This window comes from Tursiops truncatus, chromosome 13 (genome assembly GCF_011762595.2).
Source record: "Tursiops truncatus isolate mTurTru1 chromosome 13, mTurTru1.mat.Y, whole genome shotgun sequence".
Classification (NCBI taxonomy): Eukaryota; Metazoa; Chordata; class Mammalia; order Artiodactyla; family Delphinidae; genus Tursiops; species Tursiops truncatus.
This window is the reverse complement of record NC_047046.1, coordinates 46557376-46572303: the sequence shown is the minus strand read 5'-3', so window position 1 is coordinate 46572303 and position 14928 is coordinate 46557376. Positions and strand designations below refer to the sequence as shown.

Sequence of the window (14928 nt, the reverse complement as noted above, 5' to 3'; positions counted from 1 at the left end):
TAAAATGCTAATAGGGATCTGGGTCAGATGAGGTATGGGAAATGCTACATTGTGTGTCTGGTCTGGGAGTATCACACTGATCTTCAGCACATTAAAGACTCTAAGTATTCCTGCAGGAAATAAAGTTGTACACCCTGGCTTTTTTCACACCTACATGCAATGTGTGGAAGCTTTTGAGGAAAATCTCACATGATTATTAAGTGAGTTTAATTTTGAGAAAGCTACCTATACTATCTTTAATTTTCTTTGTGCATTCTATTAAGAAGATGTAGTTATTTATAATCCAGAAATAATTCAAATTAGTATATATATACTGAATATGAGTAGCTGTTCTGTCAGATAGATCTTTTTGGTTAATAGCCATTATGGTTAAATGTAGGTTTCAAAAACTTCCTATTTAGTAGTCCTTCTGTAAAGTAAGTAAATCCTAATAAAATGAGAAATTAAGCAGCATACAATAGGTGTTGTTAAGCATGGAAATAAAATGTGCTTAATTCTTTGATTAACCATGATAATTAGTAATTGTCTAGAATTTTTCTAGAAATAATCTGAAACATACAGTATTCATATATTCAAGCTAAATTGATGTCAGTTAACATACCAAATTATTTTAGGGCATTGATTGTTTTTTATTTCAGGAAAGCATTCCTTGAGTATGTCAGTCCGAGGGAGACAGGATTTAGAAATTCAAGGTCCTCGACTTAACAACACAAAAGAAGAGAAAACATCTATTAAATATGGTCCTGATCGACGTCTAGATCCCATAATCACTGAGGAAATGCCACTGTTGGAGGTATTTCACTTTTTAAAATTGCATACACTTAATAATTTATCTGTAAGGTGAGGATGATATTTTGGGTAGGTTAATTTTAGACTTTGGTATTATTGATAAATTGAAATGCACTTTTAAATTCTTGGGGACTTCCCTGGCGGTCCAGTGGTTGAGACTCTGCGCTTCCACTGTGGGGTTGTGGGGGGTGTGGGTTCGGTCCCTGGTCTGGGAGCTGGGATCCCGTGTGCTGTGTGGTGCAGCCAAAAAAAAGCTGATGCTGAACAGATGTAATTTACAAAGATAAGATAATCATGCAAATTAGCATTAAGTCACAGCCAGGTTGTAAGATACAATCCTCAAAATACTAATGGAAGTTGAGAAAAACCTTCTGAAAGAACACTTTGGTTGTTATTTAAATCAATGGCTCTTTCTGGGTAGGATATAAAAATAACAGGAGTTAATTCTTGTAAAAAATTTAAGCAATATAGATAATTTTTATATGAATAAAACCAATATTCCCTTCACTTTCTTTGTATCCCACCCTGTCATACTTTCATGCCATCTTTTAGTTGCAAAAGATAGAAACTGATGCTGGGTAGCATAACCCGCCTCCCCCCACCAATATTATTTAGTTTGAAGGATTTTGGAATATCTCATGGAAACTAAAGTATCACAGAACAGTAGGTCTCAAGGAAGAATAAGGACTCAGCAGCTCCAGGGAATTCGTAAAGCCTTTAGAAAGCATTACTTTTGATATGACTTCAGTCTTACAACTTCTGGTCTTTGTGCCACTTCATTACAAATCTAGGAAAGAACTATGGCCCACCTTGAGTCAGGTGTTTACCTGAAAGGCAGGCCAGTGGCACAGCCATGAAGTATAAGTGTGAACACTGGAAAGAGGGCCTTCCTCCTGCATCCTCATGTTTCCCTAGTAGGGGAGTTAGAAGCTTAGTCATTCACCTTCAGAAAGCGCCAGTGATTCCAAACAGATGTTTCTCTTTTCAGACCTTTCGTTTTACACTTATATATATTTTTAATAATCATACTGCACATTTTATCCTGTGACTTGCTTTTTGTCTTTAACAACAAAACTTGGTCTTTGTTCACAATCAGTAAAATTCTTTTTTAACAGCTAGATAAGGTGTTCCTTTATTCAGATACATTATAATGTACTTTAATCATTTATGTATTGATGGGTGTGGTTCTAGTTTTTCATCATTACTGACAGTTCTGCAGTAAACATTATTATTATATACATATTTTGTTCATGTTCTAGATTAGACTAGGCTTTTAGAAATGGAATTGTTGGGTCAATCATGCAATATACTATAAAATTACCTTCAGCAAGGCTGTAGGAATTGACACTTTTCCTTCAGAATGAGAGTGCCCGTTGCTTCATGTCTGTGCCATAATGGATACTATCAGGTTTTTTTTTTTTTTAACTTCTGCAAATCAAAATGGCATTTCTTTGATAACTGATAGGTTAGTCAATCTTCATTTTTTTGGTCTGTATGATTTGTTTCTTCTGTAAGTCCATATGATACCATTTAATTGGGTCAATTCCTTTTTCTCATTGGATGATTTTATGGGTACTAATCCTGTAGTGGTGGGGTAGGTAACATGCTCATGGAAACGGTGATGTGTGTGTGTTAAGGGAAAGGTATTGTTGAGCTGCATGTATTCTGCCCAGATTTTACACTTGCTTAATTATGTTGCATTTAAAGAGTTGTGTAGGGCAAATAAAAGACTCATTAAAGACTGATGGCAGTGCCAGTTTCTGGTTGATAAATATTTGCACATACTTTAACTTTGATTTGGTGTCTTTCATCACTTAAAGATTTTTAACTTCTATTAAATCATTCTTAACTGATAGTCCTTTACTTGGTTGCTTCTAAGTTTTATATTTACTTACAGAGACTTCCCTAGTCAAAACTTTTATAGTTTTATTGTTTAGTGTCTTTGCTTTGAAATCCAAGGGAATATACTCTCTGAATGTCAGGGGATAGGGATCAAACTTTGTTTCTAGTCCCAATTACCATTAATTGAATATTGGCAACTTATTATGGCATCTTCCTGATATACTTATATCCTGAAAGTATGTTATGCAGATGATACCTATTCTCCTTGACATTTCTTCTTCTGTTTTTGTGTCATTTCCATACTCTTGCTTTATCATCTTTTTTTAATTTGGCAAGCCGAGGCCTGCTCATAATAATTTTTTTCTTACACTTGTGCCACTTTTGTCCAAGTTTGTCAAGTTCCCACAATAATACAATAATGAAAATTGGCATTTTTATTACAATTGCATTGCTATAGCTAGGAGTTTTGAGACTGAAGATGAAATGAGTTGGGATCCAAATGTTATTTTAGGGCTATTCAATACCATTGTAGTTTAGAAGTTACTAACTAATAAACATTTTGCTTAGGATTGTATATGTAAGAATTTGCTAGAGCTTACTTGCAAAAGGGGAGATTCTGACCTCTCTGGTTTAAGTTTTGAGATAAATCAGTAGAGAATACCAAAATACTCAGTTTTTATAGATTCTCCTAGCTTATGGTTTTTATTATACCACATTAGTTAAATGTTCTTCAATTATTAAGACTGTTAAATGTGCCAATGGTTTTTAAGTGCCGTGATTTTCAGGCACACATTGTTAAGGATAGAGCTTAGCTTTTCAGCTTCTGTCTAAGCCCATCTCTAATTATATGATCTTGGAAAGTTTCTTCACTTATAAAATGAGGGAAGTTGAACCAGTTGATGTTTGACTTAAGTTCTGTTTAACTCAACAGTCTTTAAATTTACATTCATCTTGTTTTCGATATTGCTGGTTCTGTCCTTAACTTTGCCTCTTGCATACCATAGTGTTTTTGTTTTGTTTTTAAAATTTTATTGTTATAGATGCAGTTCTCCCTGAAGAGGGTGTTTTAGAGCAGAGGACCTCTTGTTCTACATAATACAGCAACTGGTGTTTGGTTGATTAAACAAAAAAGCTTGTAAAGTGAATAACCAGAAAAACCATAATAAATCCATACCCTAAACATTTTACCTTAATTGAAAACATACGAATATCCATTTATTTACTATTTTGGGGGTGTGTGTTTAGGTTAGAGACCTTTTCTATGAGTTCTTTGTGTTGGTATGGGTTTCCTAATATGAGTTTCATTTCATCTTTCATGCATTCTTCCACATCCATAAGTTGACATTTTAAGTGTCCAGTTTTGGTTTCTTCAGAGTGAGAAGCTAAAGGAAATTGTCAAGTAATCTAAGTACAGTATATGTCTAGATTTTATCTGCAGATAAAAGTTGTACTTTAAGGTATAAAAGAGGGTGGGTTTTGTAGAAAACCAAAAGCTACTAATGTTCAGTTCCATAAACATCACTTAGTATTTTCTATTGAAATACTAGAGAATTTGGTTAATCCAACAGACATGGTATGATGGAAGTCAGTTAAGAGACCTTATATTATACTTGGATGAACAGTAGTATACATTAATATTAGTAAAAATCATAGAATATTCCCATTCCTAATATCTTATGTCAGAAATATTTTGTAGAGTTTGAAGTGTTTAAGGGAGTAGTGAAAGAAGTAATCAATCTGCGGCATCTGATGAAATAGTCTCTAACAGTATATATTTATCAAAACAAGATTGAGGGTGAAAATTAGAGAAACTCGTTGAGAAAATATAGTTAAAGTGTCATGTGTTAACTCTAATGTGTATAGCATACTGAAAGCAAACAGTGAACTATGAGCTGTATCTACTTAGAAATATTTTGTATTTAAGTTCTGTTGGAGAAAAAATGGTATCATTCCAAAACTTTTTCTTCACTTACTAATTTTTAACATTTTGTTAGGATAAATTTTAACATAGAATAGCAGAAAGAAGAGCAGGCCCCTTCAGGTTCTCACTGCATAGGCAGTAAGTTGTGTACATGTAGTTTATTCAACCAGACTTGTCTGTCACTTGTGTCCAATCACTTGCTGTTACAGATAAAACCACAATAAATAACCTTATGCATATCAGTTTTATACATTATGTATATGCATATCACACATATATCTTTAGGATAAATTAGTAGAAGTCACACTCCTGGTTCTTGGTCTTATTTTCCATTAAAATTTGAAGCTGTCCAAAACACCACCTGTTTAAAAGGACTTTTAGGGACTTCCCTGGTGGTCCAGTGGTTAAGAATCTGCCTTGCAGTGCAGGGGACGTGGGTTCAATCCCTGGTTGGGGAACTAAGATTCCCACATGCCATGGGGCAGCTAAACCCGCGCACCCCAACTACTGAGCCTGTGCGCCGCAGCCAAGAGTCCACATGCTGCAATGAAAAGATCCTGCGTGCCAAAATTAAGACCCAATCTAGCTGCCCCCGCCCAAAAAATAAATAAAATAAAGGACTTTCAGCAACAGTGCATTTGAAGTAAAGGCTAGATACACTGGTTCTCCTTAGAGTCAACATAGTGTATTTAGTAAAACCTTTATTCTGAAGGTATATTACACAGTATCCTACAAGTGGTGTATCACTGGTCTTATTCCATCACCCTTCCCATTCTACCAGTGCTGTAGCCTTATTGATGGTATCTGGGTATCTGTGTGTGTTTTAGTGTGTCTTTACAGTACTCTGTTTCACTTGTTACTCATGCAGTTGTTTTTGATATAACAACTCAAAATTGATATTCCCTCACAAATTTTAGCTTATTTGACTAAGCTTATTTGATACTAGCTAATTAGTACATCATCAGTGTCTTCAGTATAATGGTATACTTGGTTTATTTTTTCCCATCTTCTTAATCTGTGTTTTGGATTTCTGCCTTAATCCCTTATTTTCTCATGTCCATTTTTAAAGCTTCTGATTTCCCCAAATTTTATCTGATTCCTTAAGAATATGGCCATAATGAAGTCCTATTCAAACTAAGATTAAAAGACAGATACTTCCACTGGACTTTGTTTTTTGTTTGTTTGTTTGTTTGTTTGCGGTACACGGGCCTCTCACTGATGTGGCCTCTCCCGTTGCGGAGCACAGGCTCCGGACGCGCAGGCTCAGCAGCCATGGCTCACGGGCCTAGCTGCTCCGCGGCATGTGGGATCTTCCCGGACTGGGGCACGAACCCGTGTCCCCTACATCAGCAGGCGGACTCTCAACCACTGCACCACCAGGGAAGCCTCCACCGGACTTTCATAACTCCTTTGGGACAGCCAGCTGTAACTTTAATCCTCATACTGTTACCTTTATATTCTTCCTTTCTTAGATGCTGTCAGAGTACTTCTGACATTTATTCTTCTGGATCTTTTAAATGCAGATGACTTACTGGATGATTTTGTTAGCCCGTATTTCCATCTCTTATCTGAAATCCTGAGGCCAGGCATGTGTTGGAAGTCAATTTTTTTTTTTTTAATTTTTAGAAATTGTGCATATACATGTGTGTTTTTATCTAAAGCGTTATGTGACCCCTGTTGGGTTTGTGGCAGCACCTGGTAATCAAGCACATTAATGTGGCTTGAGTGAACCACATGAATATCACACTAAATGGAAAAGGCTATAAAGAACCTCCATTTGTCAGATCAGGTTTTGCTTCCACACAGCTTACTGAAAGCCTGAGGATATTCGAAGATACCGGCTTTTTAAATTATACATATGGAATCACGCATCTATATGCTTTTCCCTTTTAAGACTTATTGTGCCTCTTTTCATTTTAATGATGTATAAATAGATAGTTGAGCTACTTTTTAAGTTGACAATGTTAAGGGTTTTTCAGCTGATAATTGTTCATGTGACCATGCTAAATTACTTATAGCTTCTCTTGTCCATAATCTACACAGTTGTGAAAGTTTTGCCGGTGGCCCTGTAGTTATTGACACTGTACCTTTAATTCATAACTCTGAAATCTGCTACTGAGTAACACTGGTCTCTGTCTCATCCTCTTTTTTAAAATGGAGTTCTTAATACCACATACCCAGGGAGATATCAAAGAGAATTAATAAAATACTTGTAAACCTGTAGTAAAGAAATACAGCATCTTAAAGTGTTATTAATTAGAGGTTCAGAATTTTTAACAGACAATATAATAATATTTTTTCCCTCCAATGCAGGTGTTCTTTATACATTTTCCTACAGGGCTTCTCTGTGGAGAAATCCGAAAAGCATATGTAGAATTTGTCAATGTCAGCAAATGTCCTCTTACTGGATTGAAGGTTGTTTCTAAACGTCCAGAGTTCTTTACTTTTGGTGGTAACACAGCTGTTCTAACACCACTAAGTCCCTCAGCTTCTGAGAACTGTAGTGCTTACAAGACTGTTGTGACAGATTCTACCTCTGTGTGTACAGCACTCATATCATCAGCTTCTTCTGTAGACTTTGGCATTGGCATAGGAAGTCAGCCAGAGGTGATTCCTGTTCCCCTTCCTGACACTGTTCTTCTACCTGGAGCTTCAGTTCAGCTACCAATGTGGTTACGTGGGCCAGATGAAGAAGGTGTCCATGAAATTAACTTTTTGTTTTACTATGAAAGTGTTAAAAAGCAGCCTAAAATACGGTGAGTATTATAAAACTTTTTAGGTTTAACCTCTGCGTCTAATATATATAGATATATATGCACCCATTCAAATAAACATTTTGATATTTGTTAACATATGTCATAGTTTACTAAGAAATTACTCCCTTCCAAATTATGCATGAAGTTTGTATCTGAGGTTGTCCCTAATCTAATTGTAAGTTCTAAGCAGCCAAAAGTGGAAAAAATTAAGCTACATTAATCTTTTTCATGCTTCTTTCTATAAACTTCATGATTCTTCGATACAACTAAGTACTATGGCCAACGTTATCACATAATAATGAAATTCACAGGTATCATGTATTAAAACAGGGTGTCATTTGTATATGAAGACAACTTGCCTACAGTCATCCTTTTTAAAGAAGATTACTCTGTTTTCCTTTTCCTTTTCCCTAGTGCCCTCCCCTGCCTCCCAAAATGTATGTATTTGCAGAGCACATGATTTAGGTGGTGTTATGGGCATCACTGAAGAAATCAAACCTAGCTGGCTTATACAAGGATCTGTAGCCTGTAGCGCAGTAGAGTATTTTATGATAATGCCATTGTCATTTTTACAAAATTAACCGGGAATAATTGTGCTACATTTTAAAATTTAATAAAATATCTTGTAAGGCTTACTATGAGAACCAAAAGATATAATATTTGTAAGGACAGGTACATTTTAGGTCCTCGGTAAATGTTAATTCCCCTTAAGAAGATGATAGAGAGTTCTCTGGCCAAAGCAATCCATTAAGACTTTGTAGAATGTAGTAGTGGTAAAATGAGCTTCCAAAGAAAGTAAAGATTTCAGAATTTGGATCAAAGGGGATAGGCAAGAGAGTAGTGGGTATTCCCGGAAGTAACTGTATATATGAATGAAAATTTCCAACTTGGGAAATATGAACTGCATATAGTTAGTTTGGCTACAGTATAAAATGTATAAAGGGGGAATAAAGGTGGAATTGTAAAGCTCTATTGTGGAGAGCCTTAAATGCCAGGTGAAAGTTTGGCATTTACTTGGTAGGCATTCAGTCATTAACTTTGGAACTACTATCAGAAGAGGTATAATCAAGACATGACTATATGATGATTATTTTCATGTACTATACTGTGGCTGAGTTTGATGAGCAGGGAAAAAAGGAGACTAATAGTTTTCTTCCAAACTGAGAATAAAGAATTGAACTAATGTTAGGCTAACTAGATAATTTTACCTTATTGTATCTGTCTTGGTTTTTTTAGAGTATAAATTGTCCTGAGGGTGAATAGGTTTTAAAAAGCTTTATTTGGAATTAGAGAATCATAACATTGGGAGAGAGTCTTAGATTAAATTTGTGATTTTTACTTCTTTAGTCACAGAATATTAAGACACACGGCAGTCATTTGTACCAGTCGATCTTTGAATGTGCGAGCCACTGTCTGCAGAAGTAATTCTCTTGAAGATGAGGAGGGCAGAGGAGGCAATATGCTAGTCTTTGTGGATGTGGAAAATACCAATACCGTAAGCTGGTTTAAAACTAAATTTTGTCTTTAATTATATTTTAAGTGTATCCTTTGTTTTTCGTAATGATTTTTTTTTCCTTCACAAGACAGCATAAGCTAGGAATTTAGGGATGTTCATATAGAATGGAATGTAAAAACATGTTAATTCTCAATTTGCTTCGTAATTTTATCCCTCAGTACTTCAAATAAAAGGATCTAGTGGTATTGGGCTTCCCTGGTGGCGCTGTGGTTGAGAGTCCCCCTGCCGATGCAGGGGACATGGGTTCGTGCCCCGGTCCGGGAGGATCCCACATGCCGCGGAGCGGCTGGGCTCGTGAGCCATGGCCGCTGAGCCTGCGCGTCCAGAGCCTGTGCTCTGCAACGGGAGAGGCCACAACAGTGAGAGGCCCGCATAACGCAAAAAAAAAAAAAAAAAAAAAAAAAGAAAGGATCTAGTGGTATTAGTGGTATTAATATGATACATAATCATATGGTATATGGCCGTATACCAGTAATTCAACCCAAAAAAGATCTCATAAAGTGCTTTCTAGTCTCACCATTGAGGATGTGTTTTTTTTTTAAATGGGTAATTTTTTTGTTTATTGGTACTTATAAACGAACCAGCCAACTGGTAGTATTATGATGTGGACAAATTAAAACATCTTTCTACAAATACTAGACTGGTGGAAAAAATTAGGGGTTGTAGTAAAGTAGCAAAAAGGGGTAGAGGAAATCAGTGAAGCACATTGTAGCTTAACCCTTCACCTTAACAACTGAGGTTCTTAACAAGTAAAGCCTCCCCATCCCAGAAAATATGAATAATCCTTCATTACACATCTTTGTACTTTTGCTCCCTATTTTTGAGGTTAGGTTCTAGATCCTAAAGATATCCAAAAAATAGTATTATAACCTAGTTATCTATAGCCGCCTGTCATCTTTTATCATAATGTCCGTAGAAGCAAATGCTTGTGAAACCTCTTTGAGTAGACACCAGTCATACACCCCCAAATTGACACAAAAGGTACAATGAAAAGCAGCTTGTCAAGGCAGAGAGATACGTAATTGTAAAAGAAAAATTCTAGGGAAGTAATAACAGTCATAGCTGAAATTAAGATTGAATAATACAGCCATCGTTAGAAATCTTCAGGCTGTGTGTTCAGGGAGTAATTTGGGAATAAATCCATGATTTGCTGTTGGGAATTGAAATACTTAGCAGTTTGCAGTATTTATAGCTTTCCCTGGCAGTTTCCAAGGTGGCCTCCAAATCACTGACAGGAGAATTTTGCTAGAACTGGATCTGGGGCTGCAGGAATTCCTCAACATAGTTGTTGAATTGATTGTTCCAAGTCTGGTTATTCCAAGCTTGGGGGCACCAGGTCTGACTGTTCCAGCTCTGGTTGCTCCAGGACTGACTATTCCAGCTCTGGTTGCTCCAAGTTGGGTTATCCCAGGTCTGGTTACCCCACGTGGGCAGGTTTCCGGAAGAGTTCACCAGGCATCCTTGGTGGTAGGAATAGAAGCCTGGGTATTCTGTAGTTGCTGGGCCCTGAGTCACAATGTTGCTATTCCTCAGCCAGTTGTTTTCTGCCACCTCTTACATTTCATTCTCTGGTTCTGGAACCAGGTCTTAACCTGTTTGTAGCTAAGGTTCAGGATGTTGGAAAGTTCTTGCATTTGCTGGAGGCTGAGGTATTTCTGCCTCTGAAATCTGTCATTGAGCACACACAGCTGCGACTGAGAGAACACGGTTCTGGTCTTCTGCTTCTTGACCAGGACCTTCTCTTCCTTCTTCTCTGTGCTCTTGTCTGCAGCCGTGGCTATTAGTTTTACTCTGGGGCTTGTGGGAGAATCAGGACTGTCCTGAATAAGCAGATCCATGGAGAAGGAAGGAAGAGGAGAGACAGTCTCCATATCGTGGGTCTCAGCAGATGACATTTGCAAGGACATAATTTTCTTCAGGCCCGTAAATCTCAGGCATTGGTGAAGATTCCCTAGAATTGGATGCTTTGGGGCCACGCAGGCTTTGGGGACAAGCTGGGTCCACACTCATGTTGTTGAATTGAAGGAGAGGGAGAAAACCAAAGAGCTAGATAGATGGTAGGAAAAGTCCAGGCTTAAGAATCTAGGTAGAAGAGCTTAGAGAAAGGTGAAGATCTCCAGGTGTAAAAGTATTAAAAACATGGGATGAAGGGAAGTCACCTGTATGATAACGGAAGCCTACCAGCCCAATGTAGGAAAATGACGAGGATGTGTTTTGATGTGCTTAAATTTACAAAGTTCTGTTAGGATTTCACATTCAGTATTAACTTGATAACCCCTTACTTATACATTTCCAGCAGTACCATTTCCTTTATATAAAGCATTTTAAACATTTTATCTTTCCTGTTTATGTACTCTAAATATCAAAATGAATATTCTTCAAGAAGGAACTGTGATCTTATTAAAGTAGAATCTTAGCTTCATATTGATTCAGTTTAGATACCTGTTTGAAATGTTACTTATTATTTCTGTCATGTCTTTTAGCTTCATAAATTTGTATGGTCACTTCATTTTAGGACATTTAAGGTCAATGTGCTGATACTTCGGTGATCTTCCCAAAAAACCAATATTTGTAAGAGTAAGAACATTTGAATAATTTCAAATTAGCTCCTATTCAGGAGAATAAAAAATATATGCAATTTAAATAATTTTATGTACATTGACTGTATATTGGTATTCTGTTCTTTGTTGCTTTTTGCCTTAACAGGAATGTGAGAGAAAGATCAGAAGAAATAAAAGTGCTATGGTTTTGATTAAAAATTGGCAGCAAATAATTTTTGATATATTAAATAACTCATTATAATAGATTCTAATAACTGAATGCCTTTCAATATTTAAAACTTTGCCACTGGGAGTATATTATAATTAAATCTATTTTGTGAATAAGATGATGACTTACGTGTTTTAAGAATGTTTATAGAGGGATTTAAATAATTTACATTTCTGAAATGTATTGTTAATTTATTTCAAAATAAAAATTTCATCTTATGTTAATTGATACTGACTTTGGTAGCAGTGTCATTCTCATTAGAGTATTCTACGTTAGTGCTCCTAAATCTTGAATGACTCTTTTATTTCCTTTTGATAGAGTGAAGCAGGTGTTAAGGAATTCCATATAGTACAAGTATCAAGTAGTAGCAAACACTGGAAGTTACAGAAATCTGTAAATCTCTCTGAAAACAAAGGTTTGTGCCTTTTTCCCTCTTCATAATAAATTCTGATATCTTCCTTCGTTGATTTTATTTTTTTCAGAACAGTACCAGAATGTCATAAGATTATTGGTGCCTTTCTTTTTTTTAACTCATTTAAATATCTGTATATACTTTGCTATAATTATATCATATATTACATTATATCAGAGTCCTTTTTTTTAACATCTTTATTGGAGTATAATTGCTTTACAACGGTGTGTTAGTTTCTGCTGTATAACAAAGTGAATCTGCTATACGTATACGTATATCGCCATATCTCCTCCCTCTTGCGTCTCCCTCCCACCCTCCTTATCCCACCCCTCCAGGTGGTCACAAAGCACCGAGCTGATCTCCCTGTGCTATGCGGCTGCTTCCCACTAGCTATCTGTTTTACATTTGGTAGTGTATCTATGTCCATGCCACTCTCTCACTTCATCCCAGCTTACCCTTCCCTATCCCCGTGTCCTCAAGTCCATTCTCTATGTCTGCATCTTTAATCCTGTTCTGCCCCTAGGTTCTTCACAACCATTTATTTGGTTTTTTTAAGATTCCATATATATGTATTAACATATGTTATTTGTTTTTCTCTTTCTGATTTACTTCACTCTGTATGAGAGTCTCTAGGTCCATCCACCTCACTACAAATAACTCAATTTCGTTTCTTTTTATGGCTGAGTAATATTCCATTGTATATATTGCCACACCGTCCTTATCCATTCATCTGTCGATGGACACTTAGGTTGCTTCCATGTCCTGGCTATTGTAAATAGAGCTGCAATGAACATTGTGGTACATGGCTTTTTATGGTTTTCTCAGGGTATATGCCCAGTAGTGGGATTGCTGGGTCATATGGTAGTTCTATTTTTAGTTTTTTAAGGAACTTCCATACTGTTCTCCACAGTGGCTGTATCAATTTACATTCCCACCAGCAGTGTAAGAGTGTTCCCTTTTCTCCACGCCCTCTCCAGCATTTATTGTTTGTAGATATTTTTATGATGGCCATGCTGACTGGTGTGAGGTGATACCTCATTGTAGTTTTGATTTGCATTTCTCTAATGATTAGTGATGTTGAGCATCCTTTCATGTGTTTGTTGGCAATCTGTATATCTTCTTTGGAGAAATGTCTATTTAGGTCTTCTGCCCATTTTTGGATTGGGTGGGTTGTTTGTTGTTTTGATACTGAGCTGCATGAGCTACTTGTATATTTTGGAGATTAATCCTTTGTCAGTTGGCTTCATTTGCAAATATTTTCTCCCATTCTGAGGGTTGTCTTTTGGTCTTGTTTATGGTTTTGTTTGCTGTGCAAAAGCTTTTAAGTTTCATTAGGTTCCATTTGTTTATTTTTGTTTTTATTTCCATTTCTCTACGAGGTTGGACAAAAAGGATCTTGCTGTGATTTATGTCATAGAGTGTTCTGCCTATGTTTTCCTCTAAGACTTTTATAGTGTCTGGCTTTACATATAGGTCTTTAATCCATTTTGAGTTTATTTTGTGTATGGTGTTAGGGAGTGTTCTAATTTCATTCTTTTACATGTAGCTGTCCAGTGTTCCCAGCACCACTTATTGAAGAGGCTGTCTTTTTTCCGTTGTATATTCTTGCCTCCTTTATCAAAGATAACGTGACCATATGTGCCTGGGTTTATCTCTGGGCTTTCTATCCTGTTCCATTGATCTATATTTCTGTTTTTGTGCCAGTACCATACTGTCTTGATTACTGTAGCTTTGTGTTATAGTCTGAAGTCCAGGAGCCTGATTGCTCCTGCTCCCTTTTTCTTTCTCAAGATTGCTTTGACTATTGGGGGTCTTTTGTGTTTCCACACAAATTGTGAAATTTTTTGTTCTAGTTTTGTTAAAATGCCATTGATAGTTTGATAGGGATTGCATTGAATCTGTAGATTGCTTTGGGTAGTAGAGTCATTTTCACAGTGTTTGATTCTTCCAATCCAAAAACATGGAATATCTCTCCATCTGTTTGTATCATCTTTAATTTCTTTCATCAGTGTCTTACAGTTTTCTGCATACAGGTCTTTTGTCTCCTTAGGTAGATTTATTCCAAGGTATTTTATTCTTTTTGTTGCAGTGGTAAATGGGAGTGTTTCCTAATTTCTCTTTCAGATTTTTCATCATTAGTGTATAGGAATGCAAGAGATTTCTGTGCATTAATTTTGTATCCTGCAACTTTACCAAATTCATTGATTAGCTCAAGTAGTTTTCTGGTAGTATCTTTGGGATCCTGTATGTATAGTATCGTGTCATCTGCAAACAGTGACAGTTTTACTTCTTTTCCAATTTAGATTCCTTTTATTTCTTTTTCTTCTCTGATTGCTATGGCTAAAACTTCCAAAACTATGTTGAATAATAGTGGTGAGCGTGGGCAACCTTGTCTTGTTCCTGATCTTAGTGGAAATGGTTTCACTTTTTCACCATTGAGAACAATGTTGGCTGTGAGTTTGTCATATATGGCCTTTATTATGTTGAGGTCAGTTCCCTCTATGCCTACTTCTGGAGGGTTTTTATCATAAATGGATGTTAAATTTTGTCAGAAGCTTTTTCTGCATCTATTGAAATGATCATATGTTTTCCTTCCTTCAGTTTGTTAATATGGTTTATCACATTGATTGATTTGTGTATATTGAAGAATCCTTGCATTCCTGGGATAAACCCCACTTGATCATGGTATATGATGTTTTAAATGTGCTGTTGGATTCTGTTTGCTAGTATTTTCTTGAGGATTTTTGCATCTGTATTCATCAGTGATATTGGCCTGTAGTATTCTTTTTTTGTGACAGTTTTGCCTGTTTTTGGTATCAGAGTGATGGTGGACTCGTAGAATGAGTTTGGGAGTGTTCCTACCTCTGCTATAGGTTGGAAGAGCTTGAGAAGGATAGGTTTTAGCTCTTCTCTAAATGTTTGA

At 36.3% G+C, this 14928-nt stretch overlaps 1 protein-coding gene and 1 pseudogene across 9 annotated transcripts in view; one reads left to right on the top strand and one right to left on the bottom strand.

The window, feature by feature from the left end:
- Positions 1 to 14928, top strand: part of TRAPPC8 (trafficking protein particle complex subunit 8) — a 90701-nt gene that overhangs the window by 54019 nt on the left and 21754 nt on the right. For 8 of the 9 annotated variants that reach the window (XM_073790638.1, XM_019930438.3, XM_019930436.3 and 5 more), the window contains 4 exons: positions 639 to 793; positions 6866 to 7308; positions 8656 to 8803; positions 11912 to 12008. In XM_073790638.1, the coding sequence (XP_073646739.1) occupies positions 639 to 793; positions 6866 to 7308; positions 8656 to 8803; positions 11912 to 12008 (843 nt within the window). The remainder of the gene's footprint in view (positions 1 to 638; positions 794 to 6865; positions 7309 to 8655; positions 8804 to 11911; positions 12009 to 14928) is intronic. The other variant, XM_019930441.3, reaches the window with a different exon arrangement.
- On the bottom strand, positions 9918 to 10834 carry LOC109549196 (homeobox protein NANOG pseudogene; annotated as a pseudogene).